Source organism: Hyperoodon ampullatus, assembly GCF_949752795.1.
Source record: "Hyperoodon ampullatus genome assembly, chromosome: 12".
Classification (NCBI taxonomy): Eukaryota; Metazoa; Chordata; class Mammalia; order Artiodactyla; family Ziphiidae; genus Hyperoodon; species Hyperoodon ampullatus.
The window spans coordinates 87,870,865-87,897,178 of NC_136925.1; the positions used below are offsets into that span (position 1 = coordinate 87,870,865).

Consider the following 26,314-nt stretch of genomic DNA (forward strand, 5'->3'; position numbering starts at 1 on the left):
AAATCTGGCCTAGTTACAAGGAAATAATCACGCAGCGTTTGCAGAAAAAGATAAAGAGGGATTTTCAGTACCCCGGTCAGAAATATTATTTGACATCCGCAAAGAAAACTACTCTAGAATATAAGCTCCTTTAGGGGTGGGGACGTGGGGAGGTGTCTGTTTTGTTCATTCACCTACCCAGAGAGCTTAGGGTGGTACAGGCATTCAGTGACTGCGGAATGAACGCAGTTGTTATTCAAACAGCCCAATTAGGTAATTAATCATAGATTACATCAAAGTATAGAATATTATTTGAAGGAGTCATTTAATTAGGTAATATAGGAGGGGTACCCACTTTAACAAATGGGGCAGTGGGGCTGCCCTAGAAGTAGTGTCCCACGGAGCATCTTAGTCCTCAGGTTCAAGGAAACCATATTGGCATAAGGGAAGTCAGATGAAAGCTGTATTTATTGCTTTTTTGCTAAGTGATAGGCTAAAATTCAGAAAGTTCCCGTTTATTGAGTGATCATATATACATATATGTACACACACGTGTGTGTGTGTGTAGAGTGTGTGTGTGCAATTTCAAATGTACCAAAAAAAGTACAGTATTTCCCCAGTATCCCAGTAATTTTGTACGTGAGGCAGAAGGGCCAGCTGAGTCCTCGGGGCGTGTGGTTGGGTGTCTGGACCGGGCAGGAGACATGTAATGAGGCAGGGTGGTGGATGTCGATGGACAGACAGACAGACAGACAGGGACGGAGAGGAGTCTTGAGGGGAACAGTCGGGAAACCTCAGCCAGAGGGTCAGGAGCTGCTGAGGAGAATACGGATTTCACTTACCTTGTGTAGAGCTTTTATAAAATCGGCTCCCAGATAATGTAACCCCAGGAAACCTGGAGTGGAGCTGTTGTGTTGAGGCAGTGTATGTGGTCTTCAAAAAGAGGTAAGTGGTAGGTGCTTCTAGGCTCACAAAACGGCACCTCTGCTGGGTTTTCCCTGAGACGGCAGCAGGGCGAGGACTAGCAGTGCTGGTTGGTCAGACTGCCCTCTTTAAACCTGTTCTGTTAACTAAAGGGAAAAATAAAGTTTTCAAGTGGAAATTTGGGAGTTCCAGAGTGTTGTAGAAAATTGGTGTCAATTAAGTCATTGGTTGAACTGTCTTTATACCTTTCTGTGATACCTTATATTTTTGCTTTTGTGATACAATATTTCATAAGTACTGAGGTTCGAGCTGAGAAATATGTTCTCAGTTGTAGAATATTGGTAGTGACATCCAAGTGATGTTTCATACGTATGAGTGCTTCCTTTGGTGGCCCTAATAAATTATCTAAAATTTTGATGTTACGTTGTAGTTGTAACGTCCAAATAGAACACTGGTGATTCTGTAAGGCAATTGTATCTATTTCTTACATTCGCCTCACAGAGGTTCCTTGCCCATCCGTGATGTAACGTGCAATGAAGCTAGTGTGCGCGCGTGTGCTGCGTGGGCTGGTGCTTGTAGCTTCAGGACTTCCTTAGGGTTACAATGCGTGATCCTTTAATTGTGGCAGTGTAGAGTATTTTCTGCCTAATTGTCTCTACCTAAGTCCCTCTTCTTGTTTGCCACAAGAAGGTTTTTCTTGTTTTAGATTTTAAACTATATGTGTGGAGAGAATAAGGGTGTAAGGGGAGGTAGGTAAGTTTGGGAATGCAGAAGCCCTCTGGTGAGCTGCTTTTGTATTAAGGTGAGTAGTAGTGCTTGCTGCTAGCGTGGCTCACGTACCCTTGTGCCGTCAGGACTCATCTCTGCCTTCAGGACTGCAGGTCGGTCGTGGTCGCCTCACCAGCCGACTGGTAATTGACTGATTTTTCAGGAGTAGTTTTTCTTAATTTGGAAAGACAAAGTAGGTGCATTTCCTGTTAGTTTCTTTATATTTACCGGAGTGTTAATTCTCTTAATATAGTTTTTGCAATTCTAATTTTCATGTAAAAACAATAGCTAAGACTTTACTTACAGTCATCTATATGCATGTTTTATTTTTACGTTTCTTACCGTGTATTTTCAGTGCGGTGTTTTCCACCTTGTTTTTGTGTAGGGTGCTGGTCAAGACAAACTTGGAATCTACGTCAAGTCTGTTGTAAAAGGAGGTGCGGCTGATGTGGTGGGTATGACTCTTAAAGCGCCAGCTCGCGGTGCGTCCTGTGTTTAACAGACGACACGCGATGTGCCGGCTGTTGTAGTTTGTGGAAAACCCAAGTCTGAGCGTACTTATCGTTGGCTTCCTCTCCCTCCTTCTCCCTCTGATGTCCCCTCTCCTCTCCTGTCCGCATGCCTTCCGGGCGCGTTCAGGACGGGCGGCTGGCTGCAGGTGACCAGCTCCTCAGCGTGGATGGACGGAGTCTGGTAGGACTCTCTCAAGAAAGGTATCGTTTCTTTATTTGTTTAAAGCTTAAGAAGAGCACTTTTTAGGGATATTTCGTATTAAATTTTGGAATTGGAAGACGAAAAACCATGCTAAAAACTATGCCCTTCCTCTCTAAGTGTAAAAGTCTTAGTGTACATGAAAATTATGTATTTTAGTCTGAATACGTTTCTTTGACTCTTAGCACTGCTGAAATTTCTGGAAATCATCTACTGTTCTTATCGATAATCAGAGGGAGGGAGTCTGTCAGAACTTGACTCAGGCTGGCGGGTGAGGCCGGCGGGCGTGCTGGCCGTGCTGTGACCACAGGCTGCCGTGGTGACAGGACAGGTGCCTGAATCACGTCTCTTACAGCTGTGATGCTCTCTTCCCAGGGCAGCAGAACTGATGACAAGGACAAGCTCCGTGGTGACGCTGGAAGTAGCAAAGCAAGGAGCCATTTATCACGGTCTCGCTACCCTGCTCAATCAGCCGTCCCCCATGATGCAGAGAAGTAAGGACTGCGGTCGCTGCCGCCCCCGTTGACTGCTGGCAGTTTTAGCTCATGCTTACTGAACACCTGCCGTGTGCCAGGCTTTTCCCAGTCGTGGCCTCTTCTGATACTCACAGACCCTGTGGAATAGGCCCTGTTGTCGCTATTACCCCGGTTTTAAAGAATGACGCGAGACTGAGCACGGTGCCCAGGATTACTAGATCACGGGCTGCCGGGACCAGTGGCGCTACGGTGGTGGTAGTTTATTAGGGCCCCCCCCCCAAGAGCCACTGATGACGTGCACACGCCTGGTGACTGCAGGGGACCCCACACGTTCCACACGCCAGCACTCGGGGCACTTGGTCGGTAGTAAGTGGAGGAGTGACTTTTCATCTTTGACAGACAAACACGGGATGTAAAGCCTTCAAAGAACAAGTAGAATTCTCTCCCGAAGGAATGTTTACACGCGTGTGTATGAATAGTTGTTTCAGTCTTGCATGCTCTGAGAATAGGGCATGATTGTTATGTAGAGGGTTCACTTTAACTAAAAAGCTCAGTTTTTGAATAAGTAACTTGTTGGTGGGAACTGTGGTTTTGTAGGTACATCAAAAACCTCAGAATAAAATCAATATAAATGTGGGGCTTTGTAAAGAATTAGTTGAGAAACCAGGGGAAAACCATTATGATTCCCATTGTCTGTTAAATCACCACGTACTGTGCATGTCCTTGGCTGGCTGTGTGCATCCCCAGAGCCCACGCCTAATAGTGACTGCAGCTGGAGCGCTGAGAGCCTGGACCAGGCAAACACAAGGCCTTCACACGGCTGTGGTTTCGCTTTTTTCATGACATGCTACTTAACACATTGGTTGTCTAATGTCTTAGTTTATAGTCATTTGAAAGAAGCAAACGAGATGATGAGTTTAGGACCAACGAGGGAAACTGCTGGAATAACTAATAGGTCAGGGCCGTCGAGGGAGAGGACAGGAAAGCTAACAAGTAGAGAGTGAGTGATCACAGCGGTGACAGCGGTCCACGGTGAGGACCCCAACCCTGAGTGATTAAAAGAAGTAACACACATTTGAAAAACTGAGGGAAGTGTATTTATGTTTCAGCCAGAAAAGTCACTTTAACAGTAATCCTGTTACCTGAGCAGGTAAGCTAGTGAGAAAATGAGCTTTGAAAGAGTAGTTTATCTCATCCGTGACCCTTAAATGTTGCTTTCTTTGAAAACTTCCTAGAGATTCTTTAGAAAGATTTTACTTTTATATAAAAATCACCTCATTTCTTCTGGTAAAAACAGATTCTTACTTGTGGAGTTTTAAATATTTGTAGCTTCACCTTTCCTTTAAAACTCAGTGGTGTTTAAGATAAGATCTTGAACAAAGGAACAGATCTTGAAGGTGTTTTGATTTCAGTTTCAGATCGTCGTGGATCAGGTAAACCCCGACCAAAGAGTGAAGGTTTTGAGCTCTATAATAATTCAGCTCAAAACGGGTCCCCGGAGAGCCCTCAGATGCCTTGGGCGGAATACAGTGAACCAAAGAAATTGCCCGGCGACGACAGGCTGATGAAGAACAGGGCTGACCACCGCTCCAGCCCCAACGTCGCAAGTAAGAGGACCCTCGCGGCCCTTCTCCCGTCGAGACGCGCACCCCCCGTCCGCCTGCCCCCCCCGCCATATGCCCGCTCACAGCCAAAGGGAGGAGGGTGCCCCGGGTTTGCTGCGCATTAAAAGAACATTATTATCTGCGTAGGTTAGCCAACTGGGGTGGGTTTTTCATGAAAGATGCTACAGCTAAGGTGCTAACAGGAAATAAAAACTAGTCCGGGAACTTCGATTCCTGGATGCTCTGGGCAGGTACACTGATGAGGGGGAGCACAGGTTGGTGGATGCCCCGCGGGGCAGCAGACGGTCTTTATGGTGTTAAAGGGTTGTCAGCAGGAAGCAGCAGCTTCCTGGGAGGAGACATGCCCCAGATACCAGGTTCGCAGATACAGCTTCGTGGCTCTGGGCTTTTGATGATTCAGGAGGCAGGAGTGGGCGAGGTGGGCCCTCACCTCCACGCACCTTGTTTCTGTGTCTGCGCTCTCGACACCTCGCTGGCGGCGTGCACGCGCCCGGCGCGAGGTTACTGCCCGTAAAGAGCTCTCACGATGTTAAGTCGGGCTTGTTTATTTAACATTAGCTTTCTTTCCTGTTTTCCACCAACAGATGAGCCCCCTAGTCCCGGCGGGAAAGGTGCCTATGCCTCTGGGACAGCGGCCAAGATAACGTCCGTCTCCACTGGAAACCTCTGCGCTGAGGTCTGAGACGTGAGCACACAGATGCTCCGACAGCAGACCCTTGGGTTCCCCAGGGGGCCTGAGTTATTTAGGGAAATGTTCTCATGGTTTCTGGTTCCTGAGTGTTTGGGTTTTGAATTTTTAATATAATGGGTAAATGAGCTTTCAGTTAGTAAGTCGGGGCAAAATAAAATGTTTTTTAATTATTCTCAGTACAGGATCGAACACTTAAAATTTTTAACACCGTTTTTAAAATACACGGGTCCTACTAAGAGAAGTCATTGGAAATTAGATCAGCCTGTGGTACAGACTGCGGAAAGCTCAGCTTCCTTCCCTCTTCCCGTCTGCAGGAGCAGACGCCTCCTCCCCGAGCCGAGGCCTACCCCATCCCGACGCAGACCTACACCAGGGAGTACTTCACCTTCCCGGCCTCCAAGTCCCAGGACCGCACGGCTCCTCCTCAGGACCAGTGGCCCCGTTATGAGGAGAAGCCCCATGTGCACACGGACAGCAGCCACTCCAGCACTGCGGTCCAGGTGAGGGGGAGGGGTCCCGGCCCGCCCTCGGCCCAAGGGGACCAGCGTGCGGGAGAACAGCGGGATTTCCGAGGCACGGCTGACAATGTCCGCAGAGCAGCACTGCTGCTGGTCCTCCCTTTGTTTCTCTCACGGGTTTTGCGGTCACCTGAGGAAAAGAGGGCATAGGAGAGAACACTGAGCGTGCAAGGCGGTTCTTTGCTCTCTTACTGAAGGCTTAACTAGGGTCTGTAGGCGAGGCTCACTGATCCTGGAGTGAGCGGGGTGGCGGGGGTGGTGGCGGACGGGAAGCTGGAGGCGTCCCCGGCACTCGGCGCACATCGGCGGCTGTTCCAAGCCCCGGGAAAGCTGAGACGGCCGTGGTCCCGCCCGTGAAGCTGAAGCTGGGGTGGGATGCTCACCTAGACCGTAATTACGTGAGCTGGGTTCTGAGCTGAGGGTAAGAGGCCCGAGGAGGGTCGCCTCGGCAGGGGCAGCGTGAGCGAGGCTGGGAGGAGCCCCCTCTGACGGCCCTGGGCACGAGTCGCCTGGCTGTTCTGTTCGCCCTGAGGCAGACCTCCTTCCATGCGTGGAGGCACGGGGGTTGGACAGTGCCGGGGACCTGCATGCCTTCGGCCTGTGAGTGCTGTTTGCCTCTGCCTCACAGCGTGGGTAATAAGCACCGGAGGGGGGCCAGGGAGTTGAGGGGTCACTTACACGGATGCTGAAATGACCAAGAATTTGACAGGAGTTATCGGGGGTGGGGGGGTGAGTGGGCACCAGCAGCAAAGTGAAGTCTTCGAGGAAAGCGCAGGATGACCCCGTTATCACTGGACCGCGAGGGTTAGCAGGCGTGTAGTCTGGATGCACGGACTCCAAAGCTTTCTACTCGAGAAGTGCCTTCCACACGTAGCAGGCAGTCTGGTCACGCTTTTATGTGAGCTGTAGATCGTGTGCCCAGTAGTCAGAAAGCTGCGCTTCCGCGCACACGGCAAAGCTGTAGAAAATGTGGGAAGTAAGTGTTCCATTTTTCTAGCAGGCTGCTGGTTTTTCAAGTGATATATTTCATTTTTTTTGTTCTTGGTGTGCCTTTTGAGAAAAGGGAAATAGTTTATTTCCCAGATTTGTGTCTTCAATTTCTACTCATTAATAGGGCTGGAAAGAAAACTGCTGGGCTGGGACATCATAGCAAATCATTTTCTGTCACATCACGCCACTTTCAGACATGCCTCTTCCTCGCGCAAGACTAGCCTCGGAAGCAGGTGTACTCACTGTCTCGTACACGTGCAGCGGGTGTGTCCCGCAGATCATCCCGCCGCCTTCCTGAGACTCGGGTACAGGCTCATCCCTCCTCGCTGCGCCCGGCGCTCGTGGGCCCGTGGTCAGCTGGCGGGACTCAGAAAGTCGCGGATGGATCACGTGGCTAGGATTTGATAATTAGTCTGAACGCTAATTAGAATGTTACTGCAGAGAAATAGTTCTTGTCGCTCTTCACGACACCGGACTAAGCACATTCCTCTGCTCAAGGTCAGCCCCGTGTCTGGCACCGCAGTGGAGACGCCGGTGAGGCCCCAGAACAAGGACAGTGCCGGACGTGAAGAGCCCGAGCCTTTGCGCATTTCGCTGTTTGGCCATTGGTGCGGAGAGGACGCGCCGCTTTCCCTTTTCCCCGTCAGCTTTCCAACAGATAGAGACGTCCTCTGGGAAAGCGCCGTCGCGGGATTAGCGCTGGGCGCAGGCAGCCTGGGCCCGTCCTGTGCGCTCACCGCACACTTTCCCTCACTCCTTTCTTCCCGAGCTGAACTGTTTATGTACTTTCAGTAACTTCTGACGGTGGCTGAAACACAGCGGTTTCCCGTTTTCCTTTTCCAGCGTGTGACCCGGTCCCAGGAGGAGCTCCGGGAGGATGTCGTCGGGTACCACCTGGAGCGGCAGAGGGTGGAGGCGGCGATGGAGCGCAGGTCTGACGGCGGCGACGCGTGGCTCAACCAGGGCTCCTCGCTGGGCTCCAGCACGTCCAGCCAGGAGCACCTGGGCCCCCCCTCCAAGGCGGGCACCCCCGCGTCCACGCTCACCAAGAGCGGCCCTGGGCGCTGGAAGACCCCAGCCGCCTCCCCGCCGGTGCGGACCGACCCGCCCCCCGGGCACTACGTTGCCAGCGACGGGGACGGAGGCCCCGCGGACTCGCCCCTCCCGCCGCCTCCCACCGGCGCCCAGGTGGCCGCAGAGCGGAAGAAGCGGGAGGAGCAGCAGCGCTGGTACGAGAAGGAAAAGGCGCGCCTGGAGGAGGAGCGCGAGCGCCGGCGGCGGGAGCAAGAGCGCAGGCTGGGCCAGCTGCGGGCGCAGGCCCCGCCCCCCGGGCCGCCCTCGCCCGCCGCCCCGCCCGCCCCTGCCCGCGCCCCGGACACCGTCATCCGGGAGCTACAGCCCCAGCAGCAGCCGCGCACCATCGAGCGCCGGGACCTGCAGTACATCACGGTCAGCAGGGAGGAGCTGGCCTCGGGGGACAGCCTGTCCCCCGACCCCTGGAAGCGGGACGCGCGGGAGAAGCTGGAGAAGCAGCAGCAGCTGCACATCGTGGACCTGCTGAGCCGCGAGATCCAGGAGCTGCAGGGCAAGGCCGAGCGCTCGGCCGAGGAGAGCGACCGCCTGCGCAAGCTCATGCTGGAGTGGCAGTTCCAGAAGCGGCTGCAGGAGTCCAAGCAGAAGGACGAGGACGACGAGGAGGAGGAGGACGACGACGTGGACACCGTGCTGCTCATGCAGCGTCTGGAGGCCGAGCGCAGAGCGCGGGTAACGGGCCGGGCAGGCGGGCAGGCGGGCAGGCACGCGGCACGGGCTCCCAGCCTCCGCGGGGCGTGGGCGTGGCCGGAGCTGCTGTCCTGCGGCGCTGGGGCGAGATGCTCTGGGCACGCGCGCTGGAGAGGCGCTGGTTCTGCGCGGTCAGACGGCGCTTGACAGCTGTGGGGCGCCCACTGGCTGCGGCCGGCTGGCTGGCACGTGGGTGGAGAAGACGCGTTAATAACCGGTGATCACCGTGATCAGGGGTTGGCAACGTGTCTTTCAACAGCCGCAGAGTAAACGTCTCTCAGGCTCTGTGGGCCGGACCGGCTGTTAACTGCCCCGCTTTGCCGCCATCGCCGGCACACGGAGGCAGGCGTGCTGTGCCCTGAAGCTTCATGCCGGGACGGGCGGCCCCTGTTCTCCATGGTCCGTGCTCCCCAGGGGTAGCAGAGGGGCGGTTCACAGCTGCAGGGTCAGGTCCGATGTCACGGCCCAGGTAGATGGAGACCCTGAGTGTTATTAAAGTGCTAAGCAATTCCATTTCAGTGGTAGCTTAAAGGGAGTGAGAACTTAGGATTTTATTCATGGTTCTCCATGTTCTAAAAATAATTTATATTCCTTTTGTGTCAAGTCAAAGAAGAAAATTTTAATTTATATTAGTTTAATGCAGTCGCTTGTTAAAATGCCACATCTGAGGTTCTCTGTTACCCTGTGTATCAGGAGAGTTGTCGACAGAGAAGCATTTACTGGTATTAATTTGCAGCGAGTGCTAGGGACCATTTTACGTTAATGCATTTTAGTGATTTTTTTTTTCCAGATATAATGCAGTATTCTGAGAAAAGACAGCAAAGGGCATGTCCTTTTTGTCTTTTGGATTTTGTTTCTAATTCCACCTCTGATGCCATCTGTACTGGAGACCTAAACCAAGGGTCTCCTGTCCTGTCAGACCCTTGAATCTTTCCAGCTCAGAATGAAATTCAATCCTAGACCCTCGGCAGCGAGTGCCTTGAGCTGGCACTGTGATGCCCTTTCACTTTGCTCTGTGAATTATTTTCCTGGAATGTCACCGCACACACTTCTTGTTAGCTACGTGTGCTCAAGCAGACGTATATGTAACTTGGTCCAAAATTCAGCTGGAATCCCTCTAAGGAAACTTAAGTGTCTTAAGTGAAGGTCTAAATGGTAAACATTACATTGTTTTATTAGTACTTTTCAAGTCATCAGTAGTAAACGCCCTCAAAAACAACTGTAGTTACCATCAATACTGTTTTGTTTGAAAGAGCAGCTGTTTGTGAAGAACTGATTACTTTCAGCATAAGGGTCCTTTGAGCTATTTCCACCTTCTGGTCAGCGCTCTGGCCCGTCTGTAGGTGGTTAGCGGTGTGCCCGTCACGGCTGCCACCCCTGCTCCACCCGGGTCCTAGAAGACGCGCTGCAGGTGGGCTCCCCGAGAGGCTGCTGTGGCCGTGGCCCTGGGGCTCTGTCCCCACGATGCGAGGCAAGAAGGCTTACCTCTGCCGCAGCCTTAGATCTGAATCTAAAACTGATGTTTGTGGTAAATAAGTGGACGTCATTAATATTTACTGTTGAGGGAAAAGTTAGAAACCACGTTGCAGTATTTCTATAATTATTCTTTTCTCTGAAGGCTAAAATTTTATTGAATATCTCTCAGTTTTTCCAAATGATTAAAACACTGAATATTTCAAAGCCCCTTAGTATGAATTACGATATTTTGTGATAGTTTAAAGTATCTGTGTGTTTATCATTACTTATTTTCAGATTAATATCTTAGTCTCCAAGTAAGAGAGCTAAGGGAAATTTTACTCTTTTTAGTTGCTGCGTGTCTTAATAATAAAGCTCAAGGATTTAATACCATGTGGGCATTTTTCTATTTCTGAATACTGGAAATTGGTCTGTAGTTTCCTTACTTTTCTCACTGGGTTGTCCTTCAAACACAGATGGAGCATGAGAACCACAGATACGCTGGTGGCGGATACAGATCTAAACTGAACCTTTTTCACACTTCATCTTTCTTTTTTTTTTTTCCTTCTCTGTTACCTGCAGCAGACTGCTATGCCAGCAATCTCTGTTCTAGATTTGGTATGTTCTTGTTTCTTTCCCTTGGGTACTTTTTTCCTGTCTTGATTTCCTTTTTTTCCTTTTAGTGGTGGTGGTTTTATGTTTTCAGTAGATCTGGTTCTCAGGGGTGTCCTAGATCAGGATCTGTAGTTCCCTGACTCTAGAAGCATGCTTTTGAATGTGTTTAGATTTAGTTATTCTTTGCTTTTCTCTGTTACTTTTTAAGTGTTACTTACTGTTTGTTTATGGTTTTGACCTTTACTCAGTTTTAGTCATAAAATTCGTACTCTGTATTCTTACGTACTCATAAATACATAGGCAAATGAGAAATTTTGCAGTGAGTAATCTATTGTTTTCTTGTTACATTAGAAATACATTTTAAGTATTCATTATTAGAAGCTCAATTCAACTGGTATTGACATTGTTTGCCAATTAAGATGTAACTGTCTAGGGTGTAACTGTCTATCCTTAGAGAGAGAGGAATTTCCAGTAAACATTTATTCTGTGTTTTCTTCAATAACACCACATGATTTGAGTTTAGTTTATTGGGCATACCAGTTCATTGCCAAAAAATACTTGAGGTCACATTCTACTGTAACTGTAATGTGTTTTATGTCCATATTGGGGAAATTGAGATGGTCATTTAGTGCCCCTCATGCTCGAGGGCGGTACCTCTCTCATCTGCCAGACACTCATGCTCTGGTGTATTGATACTGACTTTAAGTCAACATTTATTGTTAGTCAGCTTTTAAATGACATAAGGCCAGTATCTGACAGTACTTTAAAAAAAATCTCTGAATCCAGGTTTGACTCTAATGGCCTTTTCACCAAATAGCAGTCCTCCTTTTTTTGTTTTGTTTTGTTCTTTTTTTTCAATTTAAATAGCATGATGGCAGTGTCACTCCAAAGGGAAACCTCTCTTGAAAACATCTCCTCTCCTCGATGACTGAGAGGGCTTTTTTCTGGGCTTTGCGTTTTTCTCTGCATGAGACAGAGATGAGAAGTATCTGCTTCTTTCCCTGCCCCTCTGTGTTAAGGTGTCCGTATGGAAGGGGGTGGGAGACACCGGTCAGTCTCACTTGTCTCTTCAGGTACCAGGTCCTTGTCACATGCGTGCAGGCCAGGCAGCCTGGGGCCTCAGCTTTGAGATGCGCTGACTGTGGCCCCAAGAGAATCCTGTGTCGGGGCGGGGCGGGGGCGGGGTGAGGGGGAGCGTGGTGGTGACAGGTGAGTGACAATACCCAAGGGTAAAGGGTGCACTAAGATTTTTATTTCAAAGGCGTAGTTCGGGGGTTTTCTTCCTTTAAAAGATAATTATTTCGAGAGCTGATGTTGACTGTAAGCACCATGTTTCCGAGCATTTCTTAGCCTGATTTCCCAGTAGAGGTTGAGCTCTTGCCTTGTCCCGGAGGCTGTTAGGCACTGGGCCCCCCGGGGACGATGGGGACCAGGTGCAGGCGTGTGCCCACTTGTGTAGGGCCCTGCCCGTGCGGTCTGTAAGGCCTTTCCTTAGGCTTTGTCCCGGGATTTTTGTGGTGATGCGTGGGATAAATGGGAGCTTCCGAGAGGTGGCGAGGCTGCCCTGGCGGCTCTGGTCCCCGGGTCCCTGAGTGCCCGTCGCCCCGCGTGGGCCCGGGCCGCCTCCCCCGCGCTCACCTACCGCCTCCCGGACCCAAGCCTCCCGTGCACTTGCGTATGGGACAGTGAGCTGCCATCCGCTGCACCTGCAGCCTCCCCGCTGCACCCGACTCTCCCAGTCGCCCAGTCTGGGGAGCCTGCGGCTGCCATGGTGCCTCTCCCCTCCCTGAGGAGGGATTCCCAGCTTCCTGGGAACCTGACCACCTGCAGGGTGGCTCGCTCGGGCCGTGCTCCCTTTGCAGACTCTCCTGCACACGGCCGCCACCGCCCGGCAGGTCGCAGAAGCCCCGCGACCCTGCAGCGGCCCCCTGCCCCTCGAGAAGCGCCCCGGGTCTCCCGGCCCGCAGGACGCCTCCCGGGCCCAGCCGCCGCCCCCGGTGCTGCGGCCGTGCCTGCTGGCCCTGCTGACCTCTGAGGGGCAGCCGGTCCTGCCCCCTGCAGACAGGAGGGGAGCTCAGCCTTCACTGCTCTAGGCGGCTGGGTGACCACTTCTGCGGCCCTCTCGTCCTCCGTGACAACTGCGATGTGTGCAGACGAGACGGGCAGCGGGCCTGGTACCCGACACCGTGTAGACTGAGAGTCGAGATCCTGACCGGAATATTCTGGGTTCATACTTAGTATTCTTTGTGCTTCACGGAAATGTCTGCTGCTCATAAAACGGTTCCTGCGAACCATCTTTCAAGGAGACGCTTCCGAGGCCAGCGGTCTCTCAGCTGGCCCGTCGCAGCTTCGTCTGCTGCCAGCTAAGTGGTTCATCTTCCGTCTCAGATGACCCGACAGCTCACGGGAAGAATCCCTCCCCCTTAGGTAGAGCAGGGAGGGGGTGTTTTCAGAGACACTGTGGGCTGCCTTCTTGTTTGGCCTTTATGTAGAAATTGGCCATAGCCCTCCAGAGCGTCTCAGGCATGGAAGCAGTTGAATTAGAAGCTTTGTAGAAACTTCAAGCAAGAATCAGTAGGAACCCTAATGGAGAGTTGTACCTGCAGAGGGGTCTGTCTCAGAAGGCAGCAGAGCGTTCTCTGCCTGCTCAGGTGGGAGACCCTGCCCAGGACGTTGAGGCTGGTAGGTAGACACAGCCCACCTTCGGGAAGCGTCAGTTTTATTCAAGGAGGAGAAATAAGTTCATACTCAAACCAGCATGTGTGCGTTTGGGAGTAGAACACGAAGTTCCTGTGGTTGTGTCGGGGAGAACAGCTGCTCTAGGCGAGCTTCACACGTCTGCTCTGGGCTGCTGTGAGCCACGCTTCTTACCTGTCTCTGCCGCTGGAGTCGGCCAGCACCTGTGGGTCTTCCCTTAGAATTCTGGACAGAATCATGTTCCTTCAGTTACAAAGAAGGGGACGGCTGCACCCGGGGAAGGGAGCCCCACGGACCGAGGGCCGAGAGCTGGTGTCGTCCAGTGGCCGCCCTTCCGCTGTTTGCTGATGGGAAGGGCCCTCCCTCCAGAGGGAGATTCCTCCCCGAGACGGGGCGCGGCAGGAAGCTGCAGGAAGCTGCGTGTGCTCGGACAGGACGCCCGAGTCCTGTCCTAATAAGTGGCCTATCGGGGGGCCTCTTTATCTGGGGGCCTTAAAGTTTTTTTAGGGTGAGTATTTTTTAATGGGTGGGAGCATAAGCAAAAAAGGCAGAGAGAAGGGGTGATGTGCTTGACAGACTTGGAGTGGCTCTTCAGAGAAAATGTCAAAAAATAAAGGATGTTTTGGCCCCGTTTTGTATTCAGATATTTCAACATGAAATTGAAGATACAAGTGACTGTATTTTTGTGGTATAAAGTATACCACAAAAGTATAAAATATAAACACACAGATCTCAGCATACTATTTTTTAAACTATTTTTTTCGGACTGCCTCGGTATTGCAAGGCCTTGGGTCAGGCTTGCGTGCTGCTCTCAGAATCCCAGCCTAGTTCTTGGTTGGAGTAGCTTCAGTCTGGGCTGTACTGATTCACTCTATAAGAATGATGACTATGTCTCTTCAGGTCTAGTTTCCCCAAGTAGAACTTCCTACGAGACCGTTTTGATAGCATGCGACTTTTCATTCCTTTAATGTGAAACAGCGAGCTTGTCTGCTTTTCATGTAACCTCGCAGTGTTAATGCCCAGTCACTGGCTCTCAGAACCATTAACTTCCCAACTTAAGTTGAAGTGCCCTTTAACTGTTGTGAGACGTAACCGACACCTCAGTGTACCACCCGGGTCTGTTACGTGCGGAAAAGTAAGAGGTTCTCTTTTCTCTCTCCCTTTTTTTTTTTTTTTTTTTTTTTGAGTAAAGCAGCATATTTTTGAAAAACAAAACAGTCTGTGTTTTGAACATGAAAATACGTGAAACAGCTTACCAAAGAGTGGAAAGAAACTGCCTTAGTTCTAACAGCACTGGTTCATTTGCTACCTTAAAATAGAAACCAGTGAAACAGCACAAGGGGAAGGCTCCTTGTTTACCACCGTCAGGATTTTAAGAGAAAATGCCTGTTTATAGATTTATAAGATAGAGTTCTATACCTTTAATTATGAGAATTGAAATTGTTCTGATTTCTTAAAATTATACTATTTAACTTAAAAGAGCTAATTCAGTGTATACTGCTTTTCTTTCTCAGAACTTGTTTTTAATTAGGTCTAAAAAGTACTGATATAACATAATGAAATTAGTTTTTGCTTTATTGGGAAACAGAAACACCTCTGTTGCATTCATGCAATTTTACATTCTTCCATCAATTACTTTTCTGTAGATGTTTAATGTGATCAATTGCTGTTTTATTTTGTTATTTTTATTTGGGTGCTGTTTCCCATAATTTGTGCTGATGACTCTAAAATTCGTGGTAAGTCCTTTCCTCTGCATTTCCACGCAGCAGGGCACTTCTGACTGCTTCCTTGCTGCTTTGCTTCTTAATCATTAGCATCTACTCCTGCTCCAGAACCTCCAAAACCTAATAATTATCCTAGCATCCCTCTGGGCTTATACCTAGAGTATACTAAAGAGGCAGTTAAATTAATTTGTCTCCTTGAGAAGGGAATTTTAATTTTTTTCTGAGATGTTTTATTTTTGTTCGCTGACATGAAAAAGCGTGATGACACAAGTTAGTTACTTTCCCACCAGATACAGTTTTTGTTCCACAGAAACCAAGCAAGAGTCAAGTTGTTCGGTTTTTGTTTTTGTTTTTGTTTAGGAAAAAAATACACTCCAACAGTTCAGATCCAGAAGTTAACATTTTCTGGTTTTGCTATGCATAATCTATAGAATAACTAGTGATTATATAGATGCTGAAGTACACCTTGAGTGATTTTATGTCAGGGATTCCTGCAGTGCTTAGAGGTTGAACTAGATGGCCTCAGTGCTATTTTAATTTAAAATTTTGAGTCACCTCTTGTGCCACGCCCAGGTCTGGAACAGAGAAGAAGTAAATGGCGAATGCGAGCTTTTCCAAGTCACCGGTTACCTTAGGCTGTAACTGCAAAAGTAGCTGTAGCCTACGGACATGGCAAAAAGAGACTCTTACCCTGTTCTCTGCTAGTCAAATGCACTTTAAATTTATGGCTCCCTAAGGCATTTTCGACCTGTAGTGTACAGAGGAATGTGACCAGGAGGGTACAGGAGCTGAGAGCCGAGTAGAATACACCTTAGGTGTTTGAAGGTGTCCTTAAGTATTTGAATGGTGTGAAGGACAGATATTAAATTTGTTTTGTGTCAGAAAGGCAGAACCTGAGGGACGAAAAATAGACAGCGATGCGGTGATGAATTTTAGAACAGCAGGAAAGCTTTTGGACTAGTAGTTACCAGAAAATGGAGTACACTGTCCTGGGAGGCAGGCTGTAGGCCCCAGACACTGAAGGTGCTCGAGCAGAGTGGACAGCTACTTGGCAGACAGGTAGCAGGACAGAGTTCCAGTAAGGTTCCTCCCAAAGTTCAGCTTCACATTCTGTGAATCAGACTTTGGGGGATCCCTGAACTGGGAAGGAATTCTTGGCGTCTGGGGTGGGACCCAGAGGGAACGGATGGCAAAGGGCCAGGACGGGCGGGAGGAGAGCTAGAAGCCTTGTCCCTAAGACGAGGCAGGCTGCTGGCCCGCTGGAGCTTCTGCTGCCACGTGAGCCTCACCCCACCCCCATCCAGAGGCTAGTGTTCACCTGCCACGGGCCACAAGAGTGGGGAGTCTTTCTTGACCTTCACGGTGGAAACTGAACCGGGGCGAAGGAAGCGGGGGGTCCGGTGTGTCTCACGGCTCCGCACGCTGGAGTCCGTCTCTGCCTCCAAGTGAGCTGCTTAAGCCGAGTATGTCCTAGGGAAGGAACTGTGCTGTTTCACGTGTGAACGTCCAGGCTCCTCTCTGAGCCGCAGTTGATGGAAGCGTAGTTCTGGAGCGGTGGGGACAGAGTCGTTAGGTGGCGGGCCCTGGTGTCCGCCGTGACCTCCACCTGGTGTCTGTCCTCGGCCGTGCGTGTGCTTGTGTCGTGTGCGCGTCCTGTGTCTGGCGCTGGGATGCTCCGGGCGCAGACTGAACGGGACCTGTCCTCAGTTGCAGGACGAGGAGCGGCGGCGGCAGCAGCAGCTGGAGGAGATTCGGACGCGGGAGGCTGAGGAGCGGGCCCGCCAGGAGGACGAGCGGCGCCGGCAGGAGGACGAGCGGGCCCGGCGCGAGGCCGAAGAAAAGGTCCTGGTGCTCTGAGGGCGGGGGGTGCGCGGCTGAGGGGCCCGGGACGCGCAAGGCCACCACCGCGGATACTGGAGCCCAGTCGGCCAGCCCGGCCCCGTCCCTGTCCTCTGAGCTGTCATCCCCTCCTCCTCCAGGCTGTCCCCTCCCCCTCCTCCTCCAGGCTGTCCCCTCCCCCTCCCCCTCCTCCAGGCTGTCCCCTCCCCCTCCCCCTCCTCCTCCAGGCTGTCCCCTCCCCCTCCCCCTCCCCCTCCCCCTCCAGGCTGTCCCCTCCCTCTCCCCCTCCCCCTCCCCCTCCTCCTCCAGGCTGTCCCCTCCCCCTCCCCCTCGCTCTCCCCCTCCCCCTCCTCCTCCAGGCTGTCCCCTCCCTCTCCCCCTCCCCCTCCCCCTCCTCCTCCAGGCTGTCCCCTCCCCCTCCCCCTCCAGGCTGTCCCCTCCCCCTCCTCCTCCTCCAGGCTGTCCCCTCCCCCTCCCCCTCCTCCTCCAGGCTGTCCCCTCCCTCTCCCCCTCCCCCTCCCCCTCCTCCTCCAGGCTGTCCCCTCCCCCTCCTCCTCCAGGCTGTCCCCCTCCCCCTCCTCCAGGCTGTCCCCCTCCCCCTCCTCCAGGCTGTCCCCTCCCCCTCCCCCTCCTCCTCCAGGCTGTCCCCTCCCCCTCCCCCTTCCCCTCCAGGCTGTCCCCTCCCCCTCCCCCTTCTCCAGGCTCTCCCCCCACCCCCTCTCTTCCGAGTCTTGTCACTCAAGCTTGTGGACTGTGGGGCCTCTGTGTGCTCGGGGCTCTGGTCTTTGCTGGACGGGGTCCAGCTTGTCACTGTGAAGGTGACAAGTGTCCAGTTGTTCACAGGGAGGTCAGGCCGTGGGAAGGACAGGAAACCAGGCAGTCACTCTGTTAACCTTAAGGGTTTCAAATCAGTTATTTCATGACTTAATTCTGGTCAGTGGTGAAGAGAGCAAATGGCTTATAGAAAACACAATACAAGGGAATTTAATTCAGTGTGTAATCTGGTAGATATCCTGAGTTATTGCTCTGTTTCCATATGTGGGTTTCTAAGATTCAGGTAATCCTTTTAATTGCTTTTAACATGACAGCACACTTGAGCTCCCCTGAGAAATGGGCGCTTGGTGACGCTGCCCTCCAGGCCCTGCCGTCTGCGGGCATGTCGCCGCGGCTCTGGGCTCACTTCCGGGTCTCTCCAGGGCCGGCCGGTCCCTGGACGAGGTGTGGGAGAAGCTGGCCTTCCGTTACTTCCGTTCCGTGAAGGCGGGAGCTCTGAGGTCACGGCTCCTGGTGGGAAAAGTGCAGCGAGCACCCTCACGGCGCACCCTGCAGGAGGAAGCTTGGGGGCTCTCGTAGCGATGGTGTCAGGGGGGACGCGACAGGCAGAGAGTAAGGCAGTGGGAATGACGGACGACTTGATTAAATGCGAGCCAGGTAGGTGACGTGGGCACACCTGCCCTGAGACGAGCCACGTCTGTAGTCTGTTTGCCTTTACCGTGCCCGTCATCGTGCTGTCAGCTCTGCCTGAAGAGCTTGTGCGCTGTTCCCAGAGTCGGGGGTTTCGTGGTGAGGCTCCCCTCGAGCTTGTCAAAGTCAGTCATGTGTCTAAGGAAATGGGGTTTCCACAGTTTGAGCCACTAGACCCGGGTTTTACAGTGTCTGTCGTGCTGCCGTCCCGGGGCTGCTCGCAGGGGTGCACTTTCCTGGCCGGGCCCCCCTCAGCCGTCCCACCTCTGCCTCAGCCCTCGGCCACCTGGGAGCAGTGCAGGCCGTGTTCTCCACGTTGGGAAACTCCTGGGTTACTTGACTTTTTTCCAGTGTGCGTTCTCACAATTCGTGATTATGTCAGATGCACCTGTGTGTGGGTAACTGCTTCTATACTTGAGCGCTCAGTGTAAAAAGAAGCCGAATAACCTATTTTTTATATAGAATGTCCAAAATTGATGGGTTTGCTCTGTCATAGGAAAACATGCCGTTCACTTTTTGGGTAGAATGGAAGTCTTCTTGGTTCATGTGACTGTATACCTGCTCTTAGTGTAACTGAAAGAACACGTTTTGGTTTCCCTAAAATGTTACCAAGTGAGCTTTGTTCACAAAATACTAAGATTCCTCACAACTCCACTTAAACTCTGCAGAGGTCATTCCAGATTTAATTCCCCACTCTAAGAGAACGCTCATTTTGTGTAGAAAATAAGGTATAAAAATGTTTTTCCTTCAGGGTGTCTCAACATAGTGTAAGAAGATAAAGTGAGAAATGGGGCCCAGGGCCAGGATTGAGGCTGGCATTTGTTCTTAGCGTTTTCTCCCTCAGAAGGTGAAGCTTTGCCCACTGTGTACTCGTGTGTGTGTGGGGGGGGCGGGTAGGGGGAAGACACAGTGTGCAAAGTGAAATGGGGACTAAAAACTCTAATCCTAATGCCAGCAAGGCCCCGAAAATTACTCATCTTCCATTGAATGAATTTAAAGTCCACTGTACTTCCGTTCTGTACACTGCACATTGTACCTTGAACATTCCTCAAGTTAAGGCAGATTATTCTGTTTGATCTTTCATCTCCTTTCTTCTTCACTTTTTTCTTGTGTTCTGAAACTTTTGTCAATCTTTAACAAAACTGTGCTGTTACTTTTTTCAATGTTCAGTTAACACTGTCAACTGTAGTTTGTGCAGATATATGTCAGAAAAAATGTACAGTCTGTGTCAAAATACATTTGAATATCTTGTTGCCTGGCTCTCTCAATTTTCTGTCTGGCAGGGAGTTTATTAAGATTGGGAATACCAAGTAAGTACCGTGGAAAGTGTATTGGTTCCTTGTGACCTTGGAAAGATGAGTCCTGTTTTTTCCGGTTCGGGGTTTCCTAGTCGCTTCCCTCTGAATACCTAGAAGTCAGCCAGGTGACGTAATCACGCCTTCTTGTCAAGGAAGGACCGCTCTTCTGAGTTGCCCGGGGTTCGGTGGAAAAGCACGCAGGGCTGCACTTCTGGAAGTGCCAGCTGTAGAGAGGCAGTTGCAGCCTAGTTTGGGTGTGCCTTTGTCTTTAAACTCAGGAGTCACCGGTAAGTTACTGTCCTACCGGCAACAGAAGGAGAGAGAGAGAAGCGGCTGGGGATGGGACAGCCACGTGGTGCCTGGGGCTGGGGCCCTGACAGCTCCTTCATTCCTCCCTCCCCCCGGCGCCACGCGGTCTGGCGTCGGAGACTCGAATCCCAAGGGCAGATGGTGTCCGGGTCCATCCGCCGTGGTGCTGGGGGACCCGGGGCAGGCCCGTCCCCTCCTGCCCGCTGACCTTGCGCTTGTGTCCCCCGCCACAGAGGCGACAGGAGGAGGGGTATTACAGCCGCCTGGAGGCCGAGCGCCGCCGACAGCACGACGAGGCCGAGCGCCAGCTGCTGGAGCCCGAGGAGCTGGGCCTGGGCCGCCCTCCGCTCCCGCGGGGCTACGAGCCCCCCGCTCCCGCGCCCCCACCGCCGCCCCAGCGCACCGCCTCCTACCTGCAGGCGCAGGTGCTCTCCCCCGACGCCCTGTACACCGCCAAGCTCGTGGCTTACGCCGAGGAGGAGGAGGACGACGAGGACGGCGGCCCGGCAGGTCAGGATGCGCCCCCAGCGCCAGGCCCTCCCCCCGCCCCCGCCAACAAGCCGAGCTGCTGCCGTCTGTCCGGCCGGCCCCTCGGCTCCGCTGGGCTCGCGCCGCCCGCCGTGGAGCGGGGCTCTCTCTGGATGGCCGGGCTGGCCCTGGTGACCTGCTGCACCCGCAGCCTGAAGGCCGGCGCTCCTGCTCTGGGCAGGCCCTCTCGGGGCGCCAGCAGTGATCTCCGCACTGGAAACCGTCCCGCTTCCTCAGTCAGCCGGCAGCGGCAGCCCTCCTCCGCCCCCCTAGTTGCTTGAAGTGCTGTGGGTCCCGGCCTTTGTCCCCTACCTCAGACGAGTGGGTGCCACTCGAGCATCTCGGTGTCCACAGTTAAACTTCTTCCTGTTGCCAGTGCCGTCGGCCCCTGCGTACTTCTAGCTGTTTAACACACACACAACTTCCGTGTTGCCGGCTAAGCTGCCCTGTCGGGGTGGGTGTGAGGCGACCCCCACCCAAGCCGGCCCGTCCCTCCCGGTCCCTCCCACGCTCACACGTCCCGGCCCTGCTGGCCAGGCCCCGGGGGCGTGCGGCTGCCTCTGGCCGTGACCCTCCGTGGACCGCAGACCCACGTGACCCACGGGTGCTGCAGGCCCGTGTTCCTAATCAGCTTTGGAGACAGCGCTGAAAGTTAGATTGAAAGTACAGCTATGCGTTATCGAGATTCAGACTTCAGCCTGATCTGGCCACTTTAAACAACATTGGGAGGCTGGCAGAAAACGTTCTCAAATTGAGGCTTCTCGGTTCTACAGAGTCCGTGCATCGGGCTCCTGGCAGTTCTAAAAGAACTGAACAATCACTCAAGTAACCGTGACTCTTAGGTAAATGAGTTTTACTAGGCTCTTTCTTGCCACCTGAGTCAGAGCTCTGATTAACTTGGAGAGTTTAGTAGATAATCCTTAGGTCGAGTCACTTAGAAGCCAACGTTAAATCTTTTTGTAAAATTTCTGTTGCAAGTATCTAGCATGTGGTGCCTTTAAAGAGCTGTGTGATAATAGCAAGTTTTGAAGCAAGATGCCATCCGTCTCCTTGCATCAGATTACAGGCTGAACCTTAGGTGTCTTGTGAGTGACGTGACAGATAAACAGGAGGCTTGGTGAGGGATATTGTAGTGCGGCGTCACTTCTGACCATCTGGGCTTTCGGTCACATCGCTAACCCTTCTTCTATTTCACACCAAAAGTACCGCATGGGAGCAGGTGACGCCCTGCGTCTGGTCGCTCCTCTTCTTGAAGATTCCTCGTAAAGTGCAGAGCTGTCTGCGTTCTGGCCTCGCATCGCCATCTCTCCCACTGTCTCACCCTGTTCAGCTCCTGCCTCTGCCATGAGCCTCTGTGGCCTGGACTCGGTTCTTCCCCTGATGCTGTGAGGAATAGGGTTAGGATACGGATTGGAATGGATGATGTCAAATTTTAGCATAGCAACGTGTTAAGAAATGTTCTTTACTAAAGCCCTTTGAAAATGATTTGAAGAATGTGTAGTGTTACTTCATATATAGTCAGCTGAAACTATTTGATATTCTGACTAAAAATTCTGAAATTTTTTAACAATTGATTTTTACCAGTGGGAAGAAGCAAGTATTCTTAAATCAAAGCTCAAAAGATAAAACACAGTGTTTTTAAAGCAAAATGAAGGAAAAATGTAGAATTAAAATTGAAAGCTTTCCACTCTGCAAATAATTTATCTGAAGGCCCAGGATAGATACTTGAAGTTAGAGATGTGTTTCTCTTTAATCTTCTGAGTCTTTGCGGAGGATGACTTCCCAGGCCGTGATCCGGTGGCCCGCGCTAACTCATGAGGGAAGACGCAGTGCGTGGAGGGGCCCGTCAGGAGTGACTGAGCTCCATCTTGGACGCATCAGACATGGCTGTGCGTCAGACGCTCCTTTTATAAAGGGAGGAAAGAAACATAAACATTCATTTTTGTGCAACCTGTCTGAACAGGATAATTTCAGTGTTGAAATATTGTGATAGTTTTGTGGCCTGTTTAATCCAGTGCACAGCGCTGTCAGTGTTTGCTGAGTACTTTGAGCATTTATTCCTCCACCCTAGGTTATAAGCAAAAGATTTTTCAAAGTGTGAAATTTTCTTGCTGATGTTAACAATTAACAGAAATACCTTAGTACTGATTTAATCATACATCCTTAGCGGCATTATTACCTTACATTCGGATGCATCCAAAGCTTTTTACGTGCATCATCTCTTTTGATCTTCAACAGCCCTTTGCAGTAGATGAGCATGTGGTGCTGGTACCAGGCCGGCCCACGTCACTTGCCCACGGTTACGGGCCGGGCCATAGGCCAGGTGTCTTGACAGTCACACCGTGCTGCTTCAGGTCTCCTTTTTATTTTGTCACTGATTTTGTATATGCAGCGTTAGTATCAAACGTTAGGGGGTTTTAGTACCTCATTTTTTTCAAAAGTTTTAAGAATTATAGCCATTTATTTTGTGGGGGAACAATTCAGTAGGTGTCCTGAAAAGAGGAGCATTACTTCTAAATCTTTGGGTTACATTTGCTCTCTGTGATTTTGTAAGAAAATTCTTAGTGTCAGGAGTGTCTGAAAAATTTTGCTATCTCCCCACTTAAGTCAGTCTTCTGTGGATTTTTATTGTGAATTCATGATAATTACACATTTTACGTGATTTGAACTTTTCGGCTGTTACCCCCAAGACTTACACTGGTTTTCTCTCTAATAATAAAAGGCAGCAGGCCAGGTCCTTAGCACCTTGTGAGGGTCCTGATTGGGTTGCTCAGGCCACTGAGGGATGTGAATTTCCAATTAATGGACCTTTTACTGATTGGAAGAGCCTTTGGCTGCTTCTTTATTCAGGACTTAAAGACGTCATGAGCACTGCATCTTCATCATGAGTGAAGTTTTGGAAATAATGCAGGTACTTTAACTTTGACTTTTCCTTTTGTGGAAAAAGGACCAAACTCTTACGTGGGATCTGCCGGAACGCTGATCGGGGCCCGTGACGTTTATCGCGATCCGAGAGAGAAACTGTCTAAAAGGTATTTGCTAAAACTTTTGCTAAAACTGAAGTTGGGCTGGACGAGTGTCTCGTTGTGTCCTTAAGGACTTTTTTCTTGCACCACCGTTTATGAGGCTGGACTGAAATTTCAGACTTCGTTGTCAGCTCAGGTGTTTCTCATTGTACAGAATTGCATGAGCACAGAGGCTTTGTTTCATCTTGTGTTGCTAACGTAGTTCTGCTTCAGACGGTGCGTAGATACCAGGCTTTCTGGTCAGAACTTTAGAAGCAGCTGGACACACTGCTGTTTGCTTCCACCAAAGAAGGTCGCAAAGTCCAGGGCAGAAAGCCCAGGTGTCCTGATGGACCACGAAAGACCGCCCCCTCAGCCTTCAGCGAACGTCCTCAACTAGGTTTTAGTCAGAACGGCTGATGCCCAAACAGTTCTTAAGTCATTGACGTTGAACTAATCCAGAAAATCTTTAGCATCTTACTATAACTTTATATTAAGTTAGTATATTGATACATGCCTCTCGGCTACATGTAGGATTCATTAAAATGCTGGATTTCAAAACGATAGCTCCTTAGTTAAACTTAACTCCTGAGCGTTATCTGCCGGCTAAAACTGAAGTTGCTAGCTTTTTGAGAGTTGGGCACGACTGGAGAAAGTTAACATTTCAGTAAGGAGAACATTTTGCCCTTTCTCTACATGGGTTTAAATACAGCCCACAGGCAGGAGTATGACAAAATTTAACAAAGAATGAGTCTTTGTTCTAAATTTTACTTAATTGCCCGTTATGTAAACTTAGCTACTCGTTGACCGGTTATTTCTATTTTGAACAGTAACCCTTTGCATTTCCTTCCAATGCAGCCAAGACGCGGATGTACCTGGGGGTCCTGGAGCCCCTGAAAACCTGACGTTCAGAGAGCGCCAGCGCCTTTTCTCCCAAGGCCACGACGTCTCCAATAAAGTGAAAGCCTCTCGCAAATTAACGGAGCTGGAGAACGAGCTGAACACGAAGTGAGGAAGGCCCCTGTGTCCAGCCCCGGCCTCTCACTGTGCTTCCGGGCTGCGCCTGCCCGGAGGATGGGGCGGGCCACCTTCCCCAGCCACTGGTGATTCCTGTTTCTAGAAGCGTTGACGTTTGGAAGCGTTCCAGCGCTAAGAAATTCCATTTTATTTTACCAAGAGAGTGTCATTTCTACAATTCAGACCCTGTCTGCTTTCTTCATTACCTGACTCCCACGAAGATAACTTTTTCTGTTCGTTTCTCTTTTAGAGTCGGGGCCTGAAAGGGGGCAGAATGAAGGACAGTAGAGGATAATGAGATGCTGCTTCTCCCCTGTCTTCCCCCAGGGAGCACAAGGAAGTCCTATTTCTGTTCTTTTCCTGAAACCTTATGTTCGCTTATCAGACAGAGTAGCTTGAACTCCCCAGACTGTCGTCTGCACCGTGTAGCGGCACCTGCAGAGTCTGTTTTGCGGGAGAGCCAGGTTTCGCCTTCCAGGAGGGACCACACGGAGACGCGCTTCTGTGCTGAGGAGTCCACAGCTGGCGTCCTGTCCCTGCAGCCCGGAAGCAGCCCAGACCCAAACATTCTCTAAGTAAGATGCTCCATTCTGCTCCCTACAGGGACAGCCCTCCGGGTCAGCTCTAGTATTTGATTAAAACAAGTTTCTCCAAGGAGAAAATTGTGAGGATTTAAGCTTAGGAAATTTTATTTTTATAAATATCAGATTATTATTATTATATCAGTAAGTCATTGGTGATTTTGAAGATGGCAGTTATGTTAGAAAGTTAACTGTTTCAAATATTCCAAGGGAATCTATAAAAGAGGACATCTTTACGGAACAGTGTTGACATGAATAGGAACAAAAATACCTAAGAAGAATGAGAGCTTAGTAGGTGACACTTGAGCACAACTCAGAAATTCAGAATTTGAAAAAGAACTGGATTTACATCGATCTGCTGTCAGGGAGAGGAGGGGGTTTGATTGCATATGGCATCTGTAATTTAAATACTGTAAGAAAAGTTCGTATGGCAGTTCAGGCTATTTTTTTACATTCTGATAGAGTTATTTAATTTTCATGTATTGAATTATTAGTTACCACTGTCACTTCTTCAGCTGTGAATACGTGGCTGGTGTTGGGGAAACGGACCTCACTTTGTTTTATATTATGTGACGTTCAAACAGTAAATTACTTTGTGATTAAGAGCAGATTTTCTATTTGACAAGCCCTGCTGTGGGTCTAGATGATTTTTCTGTACCATGTCATTCTCTTACCAGTAGGTGTGTTAGGAGAATACGCACGCTTTCATGAGAGCTATATGGCAAGTCATTAAAATGCGAGTGTAAATAGTTTCTGTGTCTGTCAGGGTTCGTACTTGGAAGTGTGCTTTTCCCATTTCCCTTGTCCAGTAAGAGAGTAACGTGGTCCTAAGTGCTGATGAAGGGTCTGCATGCTTGCCCCTCGCCCTCCCACGCGTCCTGAGAACACTGGCAGCCTTACGGGGACTAAATCCATACCTTCTTTAAAGAAAAAGATGCAGGTGAACTATTATTCTGTTAATATATAGAAAAACAACAAATACACCTAAGTCCATGCAAGTACATGTAAATATTTACACGCAGGGATATTGGTATGTGTGGTTGTAAACCCGTACACGTGGATTTGGCCTTCCTCGGACGATTAGGTCAAATGTGAATATGTGTAAAAGTGCTTTTCATAACTGTGCATTACTATGGAGAAGGCATCAGAACTGCTGTAGTTTTCCATTTCTACTGTATTTCATTGGCAACCTATTTTTAATAAACTTTGTATGTATTTCAGTGGATTTGCTGTGATTTTGACGGTGCTGAAAAGATTGCCTTTGTGCTATCAGCCCTCCTCCCGTCCCCGCTCCCGTCCACTCATCCGCCCACCGGGC

At 50.5% G+C, this 26,314-nt stretch overlaps 1 protein-coding gene across 3 annotated transcripts in view; it reads left to right on the forward strand.

The window, feature by feature from the left end:
- The window catches only part of AFDN (afadin, adherens junction formation factor), a gene marked incomplete at its 3' end in the record, with an annotated part of 134,584 nt that extends 110,174 nt beyond the window's left edge, over nucleotides 1–24,410 (forward strand). For 2 of the 3 annotated variants that reach the window (XM_079716402.1, XM_079716401.1), the window contains exons 23-33: nucleotides 2,057–2,122; nucleotides 2,311–2,384; nucleotides 2,758–2,876; nucleotides 4,271–4,465; nucleotides 5,068–5,159; nucleotides 5,489–5,674; nucleotides 7,526–8,446; nucleotides 16,663–16,797; nucleotides 20,099–20,375; nucleotides 23,341–23,425; nucleotides 24,257–24,410. In XM_079716402.1, the coding sequence (XP_079572528.1) occupies nucleotides 2,057–2,122; nucleotides 2,311–2,384; nucleotides 2,758–2,876; nucleotides 4,271–4,465; nucleotides 5,068–5,159; nucleotides 5,489–5,674; nucleotides 7,526–8,446; nucleotides 16,663–16,797; nucleotides 20,099–20,375; nucleotides 23,341–23,425; nucleotides 24,257–24,410 (2,304 nt within the window). The remainder of the gene's footprint in view (nucleotides 1–2,056; nucleotides 2,123–2,310; nucleotides 2,385–2,757; nucleotides 2,877–4,270; nucleotides 4,466–5,067; nucleotides 5,160–5,488; nucleotides 5,675–7,525; nucleotides 8,447–16,662; nucleotides 16,798–20,098; nucleotides 20,376–23,340; nucleotides 23,426–24,256) is intronic. The other variant, XM_079716403.1, reaches the window with a different exon arrangement.
- Between the last annotated feature and the right edge of the window lie 1,904 nt (nucleotides 24,411–26,314).